Consider the following 22,713-nt stretch of genomic DNA (forward strand, 5'->3'; position numbering starts at 1 on the left):
AAAGAGGGAAAGAGAGTGAAAGAGAAAGAAAGAGAGAGAAAGAGTGAGAAAGAGGGAAAGAGAAAGAGATTGAAAGAGAAAGAAAGAGAGAGAAAGAAAGAAAGAAAGAGGGAAACAGAAAGAGGGAAACAGAAAGAGAAAGAGAAAGAAAGAGAGAGAAAGGGGGAAAGAGAGACAAAAAGAAAGAGACAAAAAGACAGAGACAAAAAGACAGACAAAAAAACAGAGACAAAAAGACAGAGACAAAAAGACAGAGACACACAACGACACACAGACAGACACACAACGACACACAGACAGAGACACACAACGACACACAGACAGAGACACACAACGACACACAGACAGAGACACACAACGACACACAGACAGAGACACACGACGACACACAGACAGAGACACACGACGACACACAGACAGAGACACACGACGACACACAGACAGAGACACACGACGACACATAGACAGAGACACACGACGACGAGACACAGACAGAGACACACGACGACGAGACACAGGCAGAGACACACGACGACGAGACACAGACAGAGACACACACGACGAGACACAGACAGAGACACACACGACGAGACACAGACAGAGACACACAACGACACACAGACAGAGACACACAACAACACACAGACAGAGACACACGACACACAGACAGAGACACACAGACAGAGACACACAACGACACACAGACAGAGACACACAGACCGAGACACAGAGACACACAGAGACACAACGAGACAGAGACACAACGACACACAGAGACAACGACACACAGACACAACGACACACAGAGACACAACGACACACAGAGACACAACGACACACAGAGACACAACGACACACAGAGACACGACGACACACAGCGACACACAGAGACACACAGAGACACAACGACACAATGACACACAGAGACAACGACACACAGAGACAACGACACACAGAGACAACGACACACAGAGACACACACACACACACACACACAGAGACACACACAGAGACACAACGACACAGAGACACAGAGACACAACGACACAGAGACACAACGACACAGACACAACGACACACACACAGAGACACAACGACACACACACACAGAGACACAACCACACAGAGACACAACGACACAGAGACACACAAACACACAGAGATACAACGACACAGAGACACACACACAGAGACACAGAGACACAACGACACAGAGACACAGGAAAACCAAATCAGGTTATTCCTCCCGCTCCTCTTTGTCCCATACCTGTCATAGGTGAACCATTCGAGCATGTGGTGGTTGATTGTGTCGGACCGTTACCGAAGACAAAATCGGGTAACCAGTTTTTGTTAAGATAATGTGTTGGCAGATGCTTTGTCTCGTGTGTGAAACTGATTGCTGTATGTTTTGCAAGGTTGTTGCTTTGTTGTGAGTATTCATTGAAATACTGTAGTCGCAACCCCTAGGGTTGCTCTTTTAAGGGTGGGAGTGTTACGGATACAGTTATCCTGTGTGTGTGTATCCTGTGTGTGTGTTTCTTTTCTCTCCTTCTCCCCTCACAGGTGAAAACCATCACTCCCCAATCAGTCAACAATCAATCATCAATCAGAAGACACACCTCCTCCTATTTCCTGACCTATCACAGTTCCTTCCCCATGGTTTAAAAACCCCATTTGTTTGTTCTAGAGCTCAGCTCAATCTCTCTGTAAATGCCATGTCTGTAGGTCTCTGTGTTTCACTCTCGCTTTGTGTCTTAACCTCTCTTTTTGTTTAAAGCACCTCCATAGCACTTTGTCATCACCTGTGAGTATTGTTTTTGTTTATGGTGTTTGTGTTTGATTGCTGGTGGGAAAAGGGGGAAACCAAGACAAGTCGCCCATGGGCATACACTACCCGTAGGTGAACTTTGTTAAATACACTAGTTAGAACTGGGCGGACCACCCACTGTATTTTTGGTTAGTTAGTTAGTTGTTGTTAAAGTAGGCTAGTCTAGCTTAGGGGGGTGTTTTTGTATATTTGTTTCTTTCCTTGGGTCCAGCTCAGCCCCTTTTCCTGCTCCCCCCATTACCGTGTGTTTATAAATAAACCTAGAGTTTGACGGTAGATTTCTGTTGTTGTGGTTATTTCGTGCACACTTTTACTTTGTCACAATAATAATTTGCATGAGTTATGTTACGGGTCTCATTACCATCCCCCCTAGACTGTCGGGCCAAAAGGGATTCGTAACACTAGTTACATTTACATTACATTTAAGTCATTTAGCAGACGCTCTTATCCAGAGCGACTTACAAATTGGTGCATTCACCTTATGACATCCAGTGGAACAGTCACTTTACAATAGTGCATCTAAATCTTAAAGGGGGGGGATGAGAGGGATTACTTATCCTATCCTAGGTATTCCTTAGTTAAACAACAATGAACAAATGGCAACAATGCCACAGTGCTGGGAGCTAACCAACCAGGTCCAATGTTAGCTAGCAGACATGAGACTAAGAACTACTATTAGCAAGATGGCGTCAACAGAGATGGTGGCCTCACTTCAGTTCCTTAGGAAACTACGCAGTATTTTTTTTAATGTATTATTTCTTAGTGTAGAAAACCTCAAGTGTTATTACATACAGCAGGGAAGAGCTATTGGAAATAAAAGGGACGTCAACTTACCAACATTACGACCAGGAAAACGACTCTCCCAAAGCGGATACTTTGTTCGGACTTCCACCCTGGACATGGGATCTTATCCCAGAGGCTAACCCAAAACAACGTGGTCGCCGCAGGAGAGGCAGAGGAAGCGGCCTACTGGTCAGACTTAGAAGGCGAGCACACCATCCACCACTTCCGAGTATACTACTCGCCAATGTCCAATCTCTGGACAACAAGGTCGACGAAATTAGGGGACGAGTTGCCTTCCAGAGAGACAGAGATTGTAACATTCTGTTTCACGGTAGCATGGCTCACTCGGGATACGTTGTCAGAGTCAGTACAGCCACCCGGTTTCTTCATGCATCGCGCCGACAGAAACAAACATCTCTCTGGTAAGAAGAAGGGCAGGGGTGTGTATGTCTTATGATTAACGACTCACGGTGTAATCATAACAACATATAGGAACGCAAGCCCTTTCGTTCACCTGACCTAGAATTCCTTACAATCAAATGCCGACCGCATCAAATGCCAGTAGTGGATAGGGTGGACAGTTGTAAGTTCCTCCGCGTACACATCACAGGCATACTGAAATGTCCACACAGACAGCGTGGTGAAGAATGTGCAACAGCACCTCTTCAACCTCGGGAGGCTGAAGAAATTTGGCTTGTCACCTAAAACCCTCATTAACTTTTACAGATGCACAATCGAGAGGATCCTGTCGGGCTGTATCACTGCCTGGTACGGCAACTGCACCGCCCTCAACCACTAGACTCTCCAGAGAGTGGTGTGGTCTGCACAACACATCACCGGGGGCAAACTACCTGCCCTCCAGGACACCTACACCACCCGATGTCACAGGAAGGCCAAAAAGATCATCAAGGACAACAACCAGCCAAGCCACTGCCTGTTCACCCTGCTATCATCCAGAAGGCGAGGTCAGTACAGGTACATCAAAGCAGGGACCGAGAGACTGAAAAACGACCCTAACCCTAGCTAACATTAGCTAGCTAGCTAACAGTACAAATTAGCTTAAAATGGAACCACTTTGTCAAAATTAGAAACGTGTAATAACTGAAAATGTAGCTAACTAACAGTAGACAATCTTTGCTACATAAATCAACATGCATCATGGACGCATCTCCCTGTTAGGAATGCCATACCACGGTTGCCCTTAATTTGAAGATGTAATCTGGAGACAGATGTTTTCGCCATCTCTTTAGCTATCATACACTAATTCCACTGATTTCAAAACTTGAGCCTCCAGAAAGTAGAGAACACCACGTATGCAGCTCCACTACACAATACATTTTATATAAAGTTGTGTTCGACAGGATTAACAACACAGACTGACTCCTTGAATATGGCAAACCAATCCGAACTTCTCTCTCGGCATGTCCAGCCCACTCATTATCTCAACCAATCATGGCTAGTGGGAAGGTTCTCAACTTTTTCTGTGGCTTAAACAACAAGGCTCGTAATTTATCAATGTTATTCGTATTTACAGATGGTGTACATGTTCGTTATTAAGGCACATGAAAGCTCACATGTTTGAGAAGACATTTATGCCCAAAAAACACTTTTATTTACCATTAATATACTAGGTAAGTGGACTGAGAACACGTTCTCATTTACAGCAACCACCTGGGGAATAGTTACAGGGGAGATGAAGAGGATGAATGAGCCAATTGTAAGCTGGGGATGATTAGGTGACAATGATGGTATGAGGGACAGCTTGGGAATTTACCCAGGACACCGGGGTTAACTCTTTTGGGGTAGGGGGTAGCATTTTCACTTTTGGATGAATAGCGTGCCACAACTGAACTGCCTCCTACTCTGTCCCAGATGCTAATATATGCATATTATTAGTAGTATTGGATAGAAAACACTGAAGTTTCTAAAACGGGTTGAATGATGTCTGTGAGTATAACAGAACTCATATGGCAAGCAAAAACATGAGAAGAAATCCAAACAGGAAGTGAGAAATCGATTTTCAAAACCGTGCCTATTGAAATCCCTGTTAGATATGGATGTGCTTGCACTTCCTAGGGATTCCACTAGATGTCACCATCTTTAGATACTGGTTTTAGGACTCTACTATAAAGGAGGGGCTCATAGAAGCTCTTTTAGTGAGTGGTCTGGCAGAGAGCCTCCGTCTCATGACGCGCGGTCACAAGAGTTAGCTCCCGTTCTAATGCTTTTCTTCAGACAATTAAATTCTCCGGTTGGAACCTTATTGATGATTTATGTTAAAAACATACTAAAGAATGATTGCATATATCATACAACCTGTAACAGAACGTTTTGAGTTTTTGTCTGGAGGAAATGCTCGATTACTGGGCTGAACATGCTAACAACAAGTGGCTAAATGGGCTTTATGGAACAAATCAGTAATTTATAGTCGAACTGGGATTCCTGGGAGTGCCTTCTGATGAAGATCAAAAGGTAAGTGAATATTTAGTGTTTTTTCTAACTTATGTTGACTACAAAATGGAGGACTTTTCTTTGGCTGAATTTGGGCTCTGAGCACCGTTCACAGATTATGCTTTTTCCGTAAAGTTTTTTTGAAATCTGACACAGCGTTTGCATAGAGGATAAGTCTATCTTTAATTCTGTGAATAACACTTGTATCTTTTATCAATGTTTATTATGAGTATTTCTGCAAATATCACGGGATGTTTTGGAATCAAAACATTACTGTACGTAACGCGACAATGTAAACAGAGATTTTTGGATATAAATATGCACATTATCGAACAAAACATACATGTATTGTGTAACATGATGTCCTATGAGTGTCATCTGATGAAGATCATCAAAGGTTAGTGATTAATTTGATCTATATTTCTGCTTTTTGTGACTCCTATCTTTGGCTGGAAAAATGGCTGTGTGTTTTTTTTGACTCTGCTATGACCTAACATAATCATATGTTGTGCTTTCGCTGTAAATAATTTTCGAAATCGGACACCATGGGTAGATTAACAAGATGTTTATCTTTCATTTGCTGTATTGGACTTGTTAATGTGTGAAAGTTACATATTTCAAAAAAATATTTTTGAATTTCACGCGCTGCCTTAGAAAGGTTAACACCCCTACTCTTACGATAAGTGCCATGGGATCTTTAATGACCTCAGAGTCAGGACACCCGTTTAACGTCCCATCCGAAAGACGGCACCCTACACAGGGTAGTGTCACCAAACACTGCCCTGGGGCATTGGGATATTTTTTAGACCAGAGGAAAGAGTGCTTCCTACTGGCCCTCCAACAACACTTCCAGCAGCATCTGGTCTCCCATCCAGGGACCAGCCCTGCGTAGCTTCAGAAGCAAGCCAGCCGTGGGATGCAGGGTAGTATGCTGCTGGCTGTTTTGATGAAAATACAAATAAATTACATTCAAATGGCTCTCCTGTGAAGTTCTGACTTGTGACATACGCCTAGTTTCCTGAAATCGGGTCACATAAAGAAATCAGTCAATAGAAATAATTAGGTCAGAATCTATGGATTTCATGTGACAGTGATGCAGCCCTGGGTGAGCATGAGAGGGCATAGACATACCCACTGAGGAGCGAGACCCCAGCCAATCAGGATAGGTTTTTCCCCACAAAAGGGCTTTATTTCACACAGAAATACTCCTCAGCACCCCCCTACATGATTCCATAGCTTATGTCTTTACTATTATTCTACAATTTAGAAAATAGTACAGAATAAAGAACCCCTGGAATGAGTAGGCATGTCTAAGCTTTTGACTTGTACTGTATATATGAAGGTTTGGGTAACTTTTTAATCTATATATGAAGGTCTGTGTAGCTTTTTAATCTCCACTGAACAAAAATATAAAACGCAACATGTGAAGTGTTGGTCCCGAGGTTTTTTTTAACAAGTGACATCATTAAGGGATCATACCTTTCACCTGGATTCTCCTGGTCATGGAAAGAGCAGGAGTTCCTAATGTTTTGTATACTCAGTGAATAGATTAAGGTTTGCGTACCTTTTTAAAAGCGGTAGCCGGGGCCATCTCTGCTCCATTCAGGGTTCTCAGCAAAAACATGGGCCAGGAAGATGCGTTCATTCTGAAGCCTGCATAAAACACACAGAATGTTTAGAAAGGCTTCTCCTGGGATTCAAAGAATAAATACAAAATAAATAGGACAAAACACACACCACAACAGGTGAGACACAACACTACATAGAGACCTAAGACAGCAACATAACAAGGCAGCAACACATGACAACACAGCATGGTAGCAACATAACATGACAACATGGTAGCAGCACAAAACAGGGTACACACATTATTGGGCACATGCAACAGCACAAAGGGCAAGAAGGTAGAGACAACAATACATTACACAAAGCAGCAACAACTGTCAGTAAGTGTCCATGATTGAGTCTTAGAATGAAGCGATTTGAGATAAAACTGTCCAGTTTAAGTGTTTGTTGCAGCTCGTTCAGAACGGGTGTTGTATGTGGAGGATGAGGGCTTTATTAGATATCTCAGATGGGGGGAGTGAGGCCTAAGAGGGTTTTGTAAATAAACATCAACCTGTGGCTCTTGCAACGAGTATACAGAAATGACCAGTTTACAGAGGAGTATAGAGTGCAGTGATGTGTCCTATATGGAGCATTGGTGGCAAATCTCGTGGCCGAATGGTGAAGAGCATCCAGCTGCACGAGAGCACCCTTACCTGCCGATCTATAAATTATGTCTCCGTAATCTAGCATGGGTAGGATGGTCATCTGATTTAGGGTTAGTTTGGCAGCTGGGGTGAGAGGAGCAATTACGATAGAGGAAACCAGGTCTAGATTTAACTTTAGCCTGCAGCTTTGATATGTGCTGAGAGAACAACAGTGCACCGTCTAGCATTACTCCCAAGTACTTGTATGACGTGACTGCCTCAAGCTCTAAACCCTCAGAGGTAGTAATAACACCTGAGGGAAGAGGGGCATTCTTCTTACCAAACCACGGTTCCCCTCTTTCCACTGGGATTCTCTGCCTCTAACCCTATTACAGGGGCTGAGTCAAGGGCTTACTGGTGCTCTTTCGTGCCGTCCCTTGGAGGGGTGCGTCACTGAGTGGGTTGAGTCACTGACGTGATCTTCCTGTCTGGGTTGGCCCTTGGGTTGTGCCGTGGCGGAGATCTTTGTGGGCTATACTCGGCCTTGTCTCAGGATGGTAAGTTGGTGGTTGAAGATATCCCTCTAGTGGTGTGGGGGCTGTGCTTTGGAAAAGTGGGTGGGGTTATATCCTTCCTGTTTGGCCCTGTCCGGGGGTCTAATCGGATGGGGCCACAGTGTCTCCTGACCCCTCCTGTCTCAGTCTCCAGTATTTATGTTGGAGTAGTTTGTGTCGGGGGCTGGGGTAAGTTTGTTATATCTGGAGTACTTCTCCCGTTTTATCCGGTGTCGTGTGAATTTAAGTATGCTCTCTCTAATTCTCTCCTTCTCTCGGGAGGACCTGAGCCCAAGGACCATGCCTCAGGACTACCTGGCATGATGACTCCTTGCTGTCCCCAGTGTACCTGGCCGTGCTGCTGCTCCAGTTTCAACTGTTCTGCCTGAGGCTATGGAATCTATAGCCTATAGGCTATGTGCTACCAGTCCCAGACCTACTGTTGTCAACTCTCTAGAGACAGCAAGAGTGGTAGAGATACTCTTAATGATCGGCTATGAAAAGCCAACCGACATTTACTCCTGAGGTGCTGACTTGCTGGACCCTCGACAACTACGGTGATTATTATTATTTGACCATGCTGGTCATTTATGAACATTTGAATATCTTGGCCATGGTCTGTTATAATCTCCACCCGACACAGCCAGAAGAGAACTGGCCACCCCTCATAGCCTTTCTAGGTTTTCTCCTCTCTAGGTTTCTTCCTAGGTTTGGGCCTCTCTAGGGAGTTTTTCCTAGCCACAGTGCTTCTACACCTGCATTGCTTGCTGTTTGGGGTTTTAGGCTGGGTTTCTGTACAGCAGTTTGAGATATCAGCTGATGTACGAAGGGCTATATAAATACATTTGATTTTATCTTTGTTTTGGAGGTGTTCAGAATAAGACTAGAGATAGATTGTTGGACAATAAGAAAGCTTTGTTGTAGAGCATTTAACACAAATTCTGGGGAGGGGCCAGCTGAGTATAAGACTATAATCTTCATATAAATGGATGAGAGACCTTCCTACTGCCTGAGCTATGTTTTTGATGTAAATTGAGAAGAGGGTGGGGCCTAGGATTGAGCCTTGGGCTACTCCCTTGGTGACAGGCAGTGGCTGAGACAGCAGATTTTCTGACTTTATACACTGCACTCTTTGAGATAGGTCGTTAGCAAACCAGGCCAAAGACTCCTTAGCCGGTCCACGAGAATGGAATGGTCTACCGTATCAAAAGCTTTGGCCAAGTCAATAAAAATAGGAGAAATATATTGCTTAGAATCAAGGGCGATGGTGACGTCATTGAGGACCTTTAAGGAGAGGTATATCTATATTTCCATATCTAACACTTGAATATTCATTGTCATTTATAATGAGGATTTCTGTAATGATGTGGCTCTCTGCAATATCACCGGATGTTTTTGGAACTAGTGAACGTAACGCGCCAATGTATACACAATTTTTTTATAGAAATATGAAATTTATCAAACAAAACATACATGTATTGTGTAACATGAAGTCCTATGAGTGTCATCTGATGAAGATCATCAAAAGGTCAGTGATTAATTTTATCTCTATTTGTGCTTTTTGTGACTCCTCTCTTTGGCTGAAAAATGAGTTTTTCTTTGGCTTGTTGGTGACCTAACATAATAATTTGTGGTGCTTTCGCTGTAAAGCCTATTTGAAATCGGACACTGTGGTGGGATTAACAACAAGATTACCTTTAAAACGGTATAAAATACATGTATGTTTGAGGAATTTTAATTATGAGATCTGTTGTTTTGAATTTGGCGCCCTGCACTTTCACTGGCTGTTGTCATATCGATCCCGTTAACGGGATTGCAGCCCTAAGAAGTTAACTGTGCAACCATAAACTATAGACCACCTTTACTCCACACACAGACGGGTACAAAGCTCTCCCTCCATTTGGAAAATCTGACCATAATTCTATCCTACTGATTCCCGCTTACAAGCCAAGACTAAAGCAGGAAGAACCAGTGACTCGGTCAATAAAGAACTGGTCAGATGACGCAGATGCTAAGCTACAGTACGGTTTTGCTAGCACAGGCTGGAATATGTTCTGGGATTCTTCCAGGGCATTGAGGAGTACATCACATCAGTCACTGGCTTCATCAATAAGTGCCACGATGTCGTCCCCCACACTGACCATACATACACTGCTCAAAAAAATAAAGGGAACACTTAAACAACACAATGTAACTCCAAGTCAATCACCCTTCTGTGAAATCAAACTGTCCACTTAGGAAGCAACGCTGATTGACAATAAATGTCACATGATGTTGTGCAAATGGAAGACAACAGTTGGAAATTATAGGCATTTAGCAAGACACCCCCAATAAAGGAGTGGTTCTGCAGGTGGTACCACAGACCACTTCTCAGTTCCTATGCCTCCTGGCTGGTGTTTTGGTCACTTTTGAATGCTGGCGGTGCTTTCACAAGTGGCTCAGGTAGTGCAGCTCATCCAGGATGGCACATCAATGCGAGCTGTGGCAAGAAGGTTTGCTGTGTCTGTTAGCGCAGTGTCCAGAGCATGGAGGCGCTACCAGGAGACAGGCCAGTACATCAGGAGACGTGGAGGAGGCCGTAGGAGGGCAACAACCCAGCAGCAGGACCGCTACCTCCGCCTTTGTGCAAGGAGGAGCACTGCCAGAGCCCAGCAAAATGACCTCCAGCAGGCCACATGAGGGTGGTATGAGGGCCCGACGTCCACAGGTGGGGGTTGTGCTTACAGCCCAACACCATGAGGGTGGTATGAGGGCCCGACGTCCACAGGTGGGGGTTGTGCTTACAGCCCAACACCGTGCTGGACTTTTGGCATTTGGCAGAGAACACCAAGATTGGCAAATTCACCACTGGTGCCCTGTGCTCTTCACAGATGAAAGCAGGTTCACACTGAGCACATGTGACAGACGTGACACAGTCTGGAGACGCCGTGGAGAACGTTCTGCTGCTTGCAACATCCTCCAGCATGACCGGTTTGGCAGTGGGTCAGTCATGGTGTGGGGTGGCATTTCTTTGGGGAGCCACACAGCCCACCATGTGCTCGCCAGAGGTAGCCTGACTGCCATTAGGTACCGAGATGAGATCCTCAGACCCCTTGTGAGACCATATGCTGGTGCGGTTGGCCCTGGGTTCCTCCTAATGCAAGACAATGCTAGACCTCATGTGGCTGGAGTGTGTCAGCAGTTCCTGCAAGAGGAAGGCATTGATGCTATGGACTGGCCTGCCCATACCCCAGACCTGAATCCAATTGAGCACATCTGGGACATCATGTCTCGCTCCATCCACCAACGCCACGTTGCACCACAGACTGTCCAGGAGTTGGCGGATGCTTTAGTCCAGGTCTGGGAGGAGATCCCTCAGGAGATCATCCGCCACCTCATCAGGAGCATGCCCAGGCGTTGTAGAGAGGTCATACAAGCATGTGGAGGCCACACACATTACCGAGCCTCATTTTGACTTGTTTTAAGCACATTACATCAAAGTTGGATCAGCCTGTAGTGTGGTTTTCCACTTTAATTTTGTGACTCCAAATCCAGACCTCCATGGGTTGATAAATTTGATTTCCATTGATAATTTGTGTGATTTTGTTGTCAGCACATTCAACTATGTAATGAAAAAAGTATTTAATAAGAATATTTCATTCATTCAGATCTAGGATGTGTTATTTTAGTGTTCCCTTTATTTTTTTGAGCAGTGTACATAACCCAACCAGAAGCACTGAGCTAAAAGGGTAGAAAAGAAATCAAAGGATGATCAGTCTACAATTTTAATGATAGGTTTATTTGAACAGTGATAGACAGAATAACAACAAAAAAATCCAGAAAAACACATGTCAAAAATGTTATAAATTGATTTGCATTTTAATGAGGGAAATAAGTATTTGATAGAAAATTGACTTAGTACTTGGTGGCAAAACCCTTGTTGGAAATCCCAGAGGTCAGACATTTATTGTAGTTGGCCACCAGGTTTGCACATTTTTTTGTCCCACTCCTCTTTGCAGATCTTCTCCAAGTCATTTGGGGCGGCAGGGTAGCCTAGTGGTTAGAGCATTGGACTTGTAATCGGAAGGTTGCCAGTTCAAACCCCTGAGCTGACAAGGTACAAATCTGTTGTTCTGCCCCTGAACAGGCAGTTAACCCACTGTTCCTAGGGCGTCATTGAAAATAAGAATTTGTTCTTACTGACTTGCCTGGTTAAATAAAGGTAAAATTTAAAAATTAAGGTTTCGAGGCTGATGTTTGGCAACTCAAACCTTCAGCTCCCTCCACAGATTTACTATGGGATTAACGTCTGGAGACTGGCTCCTTTGTTGCCTTGGCCGTGTGTTTTGGGTCATTGTCATGCTGGAATACCCATCCAAGACCCATTTTCAATGCCCTGGCTAAGGGAACGAGGTTCTCACCCAAGATGACGGTACATGGCCCCGTCCATCGTCCCTTTGATGCGGTGAAGTTGTCCTGTCCCCTTAGCAGAAAACACCCCCAAAGCATAATGTTTCCACCTCAATGTTTGACGGTGGGGATGGTGTTCTTGGGGTCATAGGCAGCTAAGGTAACTGATCTAAACGACTACCGCCCCGTAGCACTCACTTCCGTCATCATGAAGTGCTTTGAGAGACTAGTCAAGGACCATATCACCTCCACCCTACCTGACACCCTAGACCCACTCCAATTTGCTTACCGCCCAAATAGGTCCACAGACGATGCAATCTCAACCACACTGCACACTGCCCTAACCCATCTGGACAAGAGGAATACCTATGTGAGAATGCTGTTCAACGACTACAGCTCGGCATTTAACACCATAGTGCCCTCCAAGCTCGTCATCAAGCTCGAGACCCTGGGTCTCGACCCCGCCCTGTGCAACTGGGTACTGGACTTCCTGACGGGCCGCCCCCAGGTGGTGAGGGTAGGCAACAACATTTCCACCCCGCTGATCCTCAACACTGGGGCCCCACAAGGGTGCGTTCTGAGCCCTCTCCTGTACTCCCTGTTCACCCACGACTGCGTGGCCACGCACGCCTCCAACTCAATCATCAAGTTTGCGGACGACACAACAGTGGTAGGCTTGATTACCAACAACGACGAGACGGCCTACAGGAAGGAGGTGAGGGCCCTCGGAGTGTGGTGTCAGAAATTACCTCACACTCAACGTCAACAAAACTAAGGAGATGATTGTGGACTTCAGGAAACCGCAGAGGGAACACCCCCCTATCCACATTGATGGGACAGTAGTGGAGGGTACATTTACATTTACATTTAAGTCATTTAGCAGACGCTCTTATCCAGAGCGACTTAAGTAGTAAGGGTAGTAAGTTAAGTTCCTCGGCGTACACATCACAGACAAACTGAATTGGTCCACCCACACAGACAGAATCGTGAGGAAGGCGCAGCAGCGCCTCTTCAACCTCAGGAGGCTGAAGAAATTTGGCTTGTCACCAAAAGCACTCACCGCCTGGTACGGCAACTGCTCCGCCCACAACCGTAAGGCTCTCCAGAGGGTAGTGAGGTCTGCACAACGCATCACCGGGGGCAAACTACCTGCCCTCCAGGACACCTACACCACCCGATGTCACAGGAAGGCCATAAAGATCATCAAGGACAACAACCACCCGAGCCACTGCTTGTTCACCCCGCTATCATCCAGAAGGCTAGGTCAGTACAGGTGCATCAAAGCTGGGACCGAGAGACTGAAAAACAGCTTCTATCTCAAGGCCATCACTGTTAAACAGCCACCACTAACATTGAGTGGCTGCTGCCAACACACTGACTCAACTCCAGCCACTTTAATAATGGGAGTTGATGGGAAATGTCAAATATATCACTAGCCACTTTAAACAATGCTACCTAATATAATTTTTACATACCCTACATTATTAATCTCATATGTATCTGTATATACTGTACTCTATATCATCTACTGCATCTTTATGTAATACATGTATCACTAGCCACTAACTATGCCACTTTGTTTACATACTCATCTCATATGTAATCCTTCTCACCCACCCCCCCCCCTTTAAGATTTAGATGCACTATTGTAAAGTGACTGTTCCACTGGATGTCATAAGGTGAATGCACCAATTTGTAAGTCGCTCTGGATAAGAGCGTCTGCTAAATGACTTAAATGTAAATATGTATATACTGTACTCAATACCATCTACTGTATCTTGTTTACATACCCTACATTACTCATCTCATATGTATATACTGTACTCTATACCATCTACTGTATCTTGTTTACATACCCTACATTACTCATCTCATATGTATATACTGTACTCAATACCATCTACTGTATCTTGTTTACATACCCTACATTACTCATCTCATATGTATATACTGTACTCTATACCATCTACTGTATCTTGTTTACATACCCTACATTACTCATCTCATATGTATATACTGTACTCTATACCATCCACTGCATCTTGCCTATGCCATTCTATACCATCACTCATTCATGTATCTTTATGTACATATTCTTATCCCCTTACACTGGTGTCTATAAGACAGTAGTTTTGGAATTGTTAGCTAGATTACTTGTTGGTTATTACTGCATTGTCGGAACTAGAAGCACAAGCATTTCGCTACACTCGCATTAACATCTGCTAACCATGTGTATGTGACAAATACAATTTGATTTGATATGATGTTCATTGGCAAACTTCAGACGGGCATGTATATGTGCTTTCTTGAGCAGGGGGACCTTACAGGCCCTGCCGGATTTCAGTCTTTCACGGTGTAGTGTGTTACCAATTGTTTTCTTGGTGACTATGGCCCCAGCTGCCTTGAGATCATTGATACGATCCTCCCGTGTAGTTCTGGGCTGATTCCTCACCGTTCTCATGATCATTGCAACTCCACAAGGTGAGATCTTGCATCGAGCCCCAGGCCGAGGGAGATTGACAGTTCTTTAGGGTTTCTTCCATTTGCGAATAATCGCACCAACTGTTGTCACCTTCTCACCAAGCTGCTTGGCGATGGTTTTGTAGCCCAGTCCAGCCTTGTGCAAGTCTACAATCTTGACCCTGACATCCTTGGAGAGCTCTTTAGTCTTGGCCATGGAGAGTTTGGAATCTGATTGACTGATTGCTCCTGTGGACTGCTGTCTTTTATACAGTTAACAAACTGAGATTAGGAACACTCCCTTTAAGAGTGTGCTCCTAATCTCAGCTCGTCGCCTGTATAAAAAGACACCTGGGAGCCAGAAATCTTTGATTGAGAGGGGGTCAAATACATTTATTTGCATTTTAATGAGGGAAATAAGTATAACATATTTGACATGTGTTTTTCTGGATTTTTTTGTTGTTATTCTGTCTCTCACTGTTCAAATAAACCATTCAAATTATAGACTGATCATTTCTTTGTCAGTGGGCAAATGTACAAAATCTGCACTTGACACGTTTATGAAATTGCTTATTCCAGTTACTAATAAGTATGCACCCATTAATACAATGACTAAAAACAGTTAAAACCCAGTGGATTTATGGGTATAGTTGAGGGATGAGGCAAATGGAATGGCAAATCAGTCTGGCAAATGTATTGCAAATTGAGAAATCATTAATTGAATCAGACGGCTCATTCATCCCAAAAACAACTGATATTTCCAACTACTTTAAAGATTTTTTCATTGGCAAGATTAGCAAATTTAGGCATGACATGCCAGCAACAAGCACTGACAACACATCCAAGTAAATCTGACAAAATTATGAAAGACAAGCATGATCATTTTGAATTCCGTGAATTGTGTGTGGAAAAGGTGAATTTGTTGTTGTCTGTCAACAATGACAAGTCACGGGTTCAGACAACTTGGATGTAAAATTACTGAGGATAATAGTGGACGATATCGCCACTCCTATTTGGCAAAGAAAAAGCTAGATCTCAGACTGGACAATAAAAAGCAAAGATTAAGATGGGCAAAAGAACAGACACTGGACAGAGGAACTCTGCCTAGAACACCAGCATCCCGGAGTAGCCTCTTCACTGCTGACGTCGAGACTGGTGTTTTGCGGGTACTATTTAATGAAGCTGCCAGTTGAAGACTTGTGTGGCGTCTGTTTCTCAAACTAGACACTAATGTACTTGTCCTTGCTCAGTTGTGCACTGGGGCCTCCCACTCCTCTTTCTATTCTGGTTAGGGCCAGTTTGCGCTGTTCTGTGAAGGGAGTAGTACACAGCGCTGTACCAGATCTTTAGTTTCTCGCATGGAATAGCCTTCTTTTCTCAGAACAAGAATAGACTGACGAGTTTCATAAGAAAGTACTTTGTTCCTTGGCCATTTTGAGCGTGTAATCAAACCCACAAATGCTGATGCTCCAGACACTCAACTAGTCTAAAGAAGGACAGTTTTATTGCTTCTCTAAATCAGCACAACAGTTTCAGCTGTGCTAACATCATTGCAAGAGGGTTTTTGAATGATCAATTAGCCTTTTAAAATGATAAACTTGGATTAGCTAACACAACGTGCCATTGGAACACAGGAGCGATGGTTGCTGATAACGGGCCTCTGTAGATATCCCATTAAAAATCAGCCGTTTCCAGCTACAATAGTCATTTACAACATTAACCTCTGAGCATAGATCCCCATAAAACTTTTTTTTAAATTAACCAGCACAGGGGTAACAATCAAATTGCATTAAAATAAATCGTTTACCTTTGACGATCTTCATCTGTTTGTAATTCCAATGCTCATTGTTACACAATGAATGATCTTTTATTTGATAAAATCAATTTTTATAGTCTAACACGAAACATTTTGTGAACCCCTTGTGTCGTGAATTCCGTCTCATTCCATTTTCGACGACACATTCCAGGTAAATCACCCACAAAGAACATGACTTTTCCAGTCAGGTTTGGTTTCACTGCAATCAACTGGTTTGTTTGTAACAATCAAACCTGATGGGCCATTTCACGGGACGTATTGACTGAAAGAAACCGATTTGAAGACTACAAGTAATGACAGCATTGTGCACCAATGATTTACCTGCTGTATGGGCCAGTCCATAGCATCAATGCCTTCCTCTTGCAGGAACTGCTGACACACTCCAGCCAAATGAGGTCTAGCATTGTCTTGCATTAGGAGGAACCCAGGGCCAACCGCACCAGCATATGGTCTCACAAGGGGTCTGAGGATCTCATCTCGGTACCTAATGGCAGTCAGGCTACCTCTGGCGAGCACATGGAGGGCTGTGCGGCTCCCCAAAGAAATGCCACCCCACACCATGACTGACCCACCACCAAACCGGTCATGCTGGAGGATGTTGCAGGCAGCAGAACGTTCTCCACAGCGTCTCCAGACTGGGTCACGTCTGTCACATGTGCTCAGTGTGAACCTACTTTCATCTGTGAAGAGCACAGGGCGCCAGTAGCGAATTTGCCAATCTTGGCTGTAAGCACAACCCCCACCTGTGGACGTCGGGCCCTCATACTACCACCCTCATGGAGTCTGTTTCTGACCGTTTGAGCACACACATGCATATTTGCTGGAGGTCATTTTGCAGGGCTCTGGCAGTGCTCCTCCTTGCACAAAGGCAGCGCTAGCGGTCCTGCTGCTGGGTTGTTGCCCTCCTACGGCCTCCTCTACATCTCCTGATGTACTGGCCTGTCTCCTGGTAGCGCCTCCATGCTCTGGACACTACGCTGACAGACACAGCAAACCTGCTTGCCACAGCTCGCATTGATGTTCCATCCTGGATGAGCTGCACTACCTGAGCCACTTGTGTGGGTTGTAGACTCAGTCTCATGCTACCACTAGAGTGAAAGCACCGCCAGCATTCAAAAGTGACCAAAACATCAGCCAGGAAGCATAGGAACTGAGAAGTGGTCTGTGGTACCACCTGCAGATCCACTCCTTTATTGGGGGTATCTTGCTAATTGCCTATAATTTCCACCTGTTGTCTATTCCATTTGCACAACAGCATGTGAAATGTATGTATGTGAAATGTATTGTCAATCAGTGTTGCAATTTTTGCAATTCGTTCCAGTCACAGGCAGCAGAGTACTGGAACGAAAGGCGGCCGAATGAGGTGTTGGCTTTAGGGATGATCAGTGAGATACACCTGCTGGAGCGCGTGCTACGGATGGGTGTTGCCATCGTGACCAGTGAACTGAGATAAGGCGGAGCTTTACCTAGCATGGCCTTGTAGATGACCTGTAGATGACCTGGAGCCAGTGGGTCTGGCGACGAATATGTAGCGAGGGCGAGCCGACTAGAGCATACAAGTCGCAGTGGTGGGTAGCATAAGGTGCTTTAGTGACAAACGGATGGCACTGTGATAAACTGCATCCAGTTTGCAGAGTAGAGTGTTGGAAGCGATTTTGTAGATGACATCGCCGAAGTCGAGGATCGGTAGGATAGTCAGTTTTACTAGGGTAAGCTTGGCAGCGTGAGTGAAGGAGGCTTTGTTGCGGAATAGAAAGCAGACTCTTGATTGGATTTTCGATTGGAGATGTTTGATATGGGTCTGGAAGGAGAGTTTACAGTCTAGCCAGACACCTAGGTACTTATAGATGTCCACATATTCAAGGTCGGAACCATCCAGTGTGGTGATGCTAGTCGGGCATGCGGGTACAGGCAGCGATCGGTTGAAAAGCATGTATTTGGTTTTACAAGCGTTTAAGAGCAGTTGAGGCCACGGAAGGAGTGTTGTATGGCATTGAAGCTCGTTTGGAGGTTAGATAGCACAGTGTCCAATGACGGGCCGAAAGTATATAGAATGGTGTCGTCTGCGTAGAGGTGGATCAGGGAATCGCCCGCAGCAAGGAGCGAGTGGTCGCATCTGCACTTCGCTCCCGCGGGTAGTATAACTTTTTCATTATATTTCATTATAGCACAACGGTTTGATTTGTCTAATCTTAGCAATTTCTTCTCAGCTAGCTACATAGCAGTCTTTGTATCAAAGATAATTGCGTAATTATCGTATTTCGCCGTCCTAACGTAGTCTTCACTAGCCAGCTAGCTAACGTCCACTGATTAGCTGCACTGGAGAAACTATTACACTCAACTGAACGACTTGATTAGTGTAGTGTTAGCTAGCTACATAGCTGTCTTTGCTGTCTTCGTATCATCGTATCCAAGATAATTGTGTTGTTTAGGTTTAGAGTGTGTAGTCTTAGAGTGATTATCTTAATTTACCGAGGTTAGCTAGCCAGCTATTTGTCGTCCTTAACGTAGGTGACTCTGCTAGCTAGCCAACGTCTTCTGTATAGAACTCAACAACCCGGTCGCATTCACAGGTAGTATCACATTTTCACTTCATTTCATTACAGTACAACGGTTTGATTTGTTTGATCGTAGCTTGCTACATAGCTAGCTACATAGCCGTCTTTGTATCAAAGATAATTGTGTAGTCTAGAGCGATTTTCTAGGTTCGCTAGCCAGCTATTGTCGTTCTTTTAACGCAACGTAACGTAAACAACACTGCTAGCTAGCAAGCTAGCCCCCGAATAGCAACACTGCAGAAACTATTACACTCAACGGAACGACTTGATTAGTGTAGTGTCAACAACGCACCCACTGCCAGCTAGCCTACTTCAGCAGCACTGTATCATTTTAATCATTTTAGTCAATAAGATTCTTGCTACGTAGCTTAACTTTCTGAACATTCGAGACGTGTAGTCCACTTGTCATTCCAATCTCCTTTGCATTAGCGTAGCCTCTTCTGTAGCCTGTCAACTATGTGTCTGTTTATCCCTGTTCTCTCCTCTCTGCACAGACCATACAAACGCTCCACACCGCGTGGCCGCGGCCACCCTACTCTGGTGGTCCTAGCGCGCACGACCCACGTGGAGTTCCAGGTCTCCGGTAGCCTCTGGAACTGCCAATCTGCGGTCAACAAGGCAGAGTTCATCTCAGCCTATGCCTCCCTCCAGTCCCTCGACTTCTTGGCACTGACGGAAACATGGATCACCAGACAACACTGCTACTCCTACTGCTCTCTCTTCGTCCGCCCACGTGTTCTCGCACACCCCGAGAGCGTCTGGTCAGCGGGGTGGTGGCACCGGGATCCTCATCTCTCCCAAGTGGTCATTCTCTCTTTCTCCCCTTACCCATCTGTCTATCGCCTCCTTTGAATTCCATGCTGTCACAGTTACTAGCCCTTTCAAGCTTAACATCCTTATCATTTATCGCCCTCCAGGTTCCCTCGGAGAGTTCATCAATGAGCTTGATGCCTTGATAAGCTCCTTTCCTGAGGATGGCTCACCTCTCACAGTTCTGGGCGACTTTAACCTCCCCACGTCTACCTTTGACTCTTTCCTCTCTGCCTCCTTTCCACTCCTCTCCTCTTTTGACCTCACCCTCTCACCTTCCCCCCCTACTCACAAGGCAGGCAATACGCTCGACCTCATCTTTACTAGATGCTGTTCTTTCACTAACCTCATTGCAACTCCCCTCCAAGTCTCCGACCACTACCTTGTATCCTTTTCCCTCTCGCTCTCATCCAACACCTCCCACACTGCCCCTACTCGGATGGTATCGCGCCGTCCCAACCTTCGCTCTCTCTCCCCCGCTACTCTCTCCTCTTCCATCCTATAATCTCTTCCCTCCGCTCAAACCTTCTCCCACCTATCTCCTGATTCTGCCTCCTCAACCCTCCTCTCCTCCCTCTCTGCTTCCCTTGACTCTCTATGTCCCCTATCCTCCAGGCCGGCTCGGTCCTCCCCTCCCGCTCCGTGGCTCGATGACTCATTGCGAGCTCACAGAACAGGGCTCCGGGCAGCCGAGCGGAAATGGAGGAAAACTCGCCTCCCTGCGGACCTGGCATCCTTTCACTCCCTCCTCTCTACATTTTCCTCCTCTGTCTCTGCTGCTAAAGCCACTTTCTACCACGCTAAATTCCAAGCATCTGCCTCTAACCCTAGGAAGCTCTTTGCCACCTTCTCCTCCCTTCTGAATCCTCCTTCCCCCCCCCCCCCTCCTCCCTCTCTGCAGATGACTTCGTCAACCATTTTGAAAAGAAGGTCGACGACATCCGATCCTCGTTTGCGAAGTCAAACGACACCGCTGGTTCTGCTCACACTGCCCTACCCTGTGCTCTGACCTCTTTCTCCCTCTCTCTCCAGATGAAATCTCGCGTCTTGTGACGGCCGGCCGCCCAACAACCTGCCCGCTTGACCCTATCCCCTCCTCTCTTCTCCAGACCATTTCCGGAGACCTTCTCCCTTACCTCACCTCGCTCATCAACTCATCCCTGACCGCTGGCTACGTCCCTTCCGTCTTCAAGAGAGCGAGAGTTGCACCCCTTCTGAAAAAAACCTACACTCGATCCCTCCGATGTCAACAATTACAGACCAGTATCCCTTCTTTTCTCTCCAAAACTCTTGAACGTGCCGTCCTTGGCCAGCTCTCCCGCTATCTCTCTCTGAATGACCTTCTTGATCCAAATCAGTCAGGTTTCAAGACTAGTCATTCAACTGAGACTGCTCTCCTCTGTATCACGGAGGCGCTCCGCACTGCTAAAGCTAACTCTCTCTCCTCTGCTCTCATCCTTCTAGATCTATCGGCTGCCTTCGATACTGTGAACCATCAGATCCTCCTCTCCACCCTCTCCGAGTTGGGCATCTCCGGCGCGGCCCACGCTTGGATTGCGTCCTACCTGACAGGTCGCTCCTACCAGGTGGCGTGGCGAGAATCTGTCTCCTCACCACGCGCTCTCACCACTGGTGTCCCCCAGGGCTCTGTTCTTGGCCCTCTCCTATTCTCGCTATACACCAAGTCACTTGGCTCTGTCATAACCTCACATGGTCTCTCTTATCATTGCTATGCAGACGACACACAATTAATCTTCTCCTTTCCCCTTCTGATGACCAGGTGGCGAATCGCATCTCTGCATGTCTGGCAGACATATCAGTGTGGATGACGGATCACCACCTCAAGCTGAACCTCGGCAAGACGGAGCTGCTCTTCCTCCCGGGGAAGGACTGCCCGTTCCATGATCTCGCCATCACGGTTGACAACTCCATTGTGTCCTCCTCCCAGAGCGCCAAGAACCTTGGCGTGATCCTGGACAACACCCTGTCGTTCTCAACCAACATCAAGGCGGTGGCCCGTTCCTGTAGGTTCATGCTCTACAACATCCGCAGAGTACGACCCTGCCTCACACAGGAAGCGGCGCAGGTCCTAATCCAGGCACTTGTCATCTCCCGTCTGGATTACTGCAACTCGCTGTTGGCTGGGCTCCCTGCCTGTGCCATTAAACCCCTTCAACTCATCCAGAACGCCGCAGCCCGTCTGGTGTTCAACCTTCCCAAGTTCTCTCACGTCACCCCGCTCCTCCGTTCTCTCCACTGGCTTCCAGTTGAAGCTCGCATCCGCTACAAGACCATGGTGCTTGCCTACGGAGCTGTGAGGGGAACGGCACCTCAGTACCTCCAGGCTCTGATCAGGCCCTACACCCAAACAAGGGCACTGCGTTCATCCACCTCTGGCCTGCTCGCCTCCCTACCACTGAGGAAGTACAGCTCCCGCTCAGCCCAGTCAAAACTGTTCGCTGCCCTGGCCCCCCAATGGTGGAACAAACTCCCTCACGACGCCAGGACAGCGGAGTCAATCACCACCTTCCGGAGACACCTGAAACCCCACCTCTTTAAGGAATACCTAGGATAGGATAAGTAATCCCTCCCCCCCCCCCCCCCCCCTTAAGTTTTAGATGCACTATTGTAAAGTGACTGTTCCACTGGATAGCATAAGGTGAATGCACCAATTTGTAAGTCGCTCTGGATAAGAGCGTCTGCTAAATGACTTAAATGTTAAATGTTAAATATATACAGAGAAAAGAGTCGGCCCGAGAATTGAACCCTGTGGCACCCCCATAGAGACTGCCAGAGGACCGGACAGCATGCCCTCCGATTTGACACACCGAACTCTGTCTGCAAAGTAATTGGTGAACCAGGCAAGGCAGTC

At 46.0% G+C, this 22,713-nt stretch overlaps 1 protein-coding gene across 6 annotated transcripts in view; it reads right to left on the bottom strand.

The window, feature by feature from the left end:
• The window catches only part of LOC123996504 (sex comb on midleg-like protein 2), a 53,612-nt gene that overhangs the window by 19,824 nt on the left and 11,075 nt on the right, over window positions 1–22,713 (bottom strand). For all 6 annotated transcript variants that reach the window (XM_046299881.1, XM_046299887.1, XM_046299883.1 and 3 more), the window contains one exon: window positions 6,627–6,715. In XM_046299881.1, the coding sequence (XP_046155837.1) occupies window positions 6,627–6,715 (89 nt within the window). The remainder of the gene's footprint in view (window positions 1–6,626; window positions 6,716–22,713) is intronic.

The sequence above is a fragment of the Oncorhynchus gorbuscha genome, linkage group LG15 (genome assembly GCF_021184085.1).
Source record: "Oncorhynchus gorbuscha isolate QuinsamMale2020 ecotype Even-year linkage group LG15, OgorEven_v1.0, whole genome shotgun sequence".
Classification (NCBI taxonomy): domain Eukaryota; kingdom Metazoa; phylum Chordata; class Actinopteri; order Salmoniformes; family Salmonidae; genus Oncorhynchus; species Oncorhynchus gorbuscha.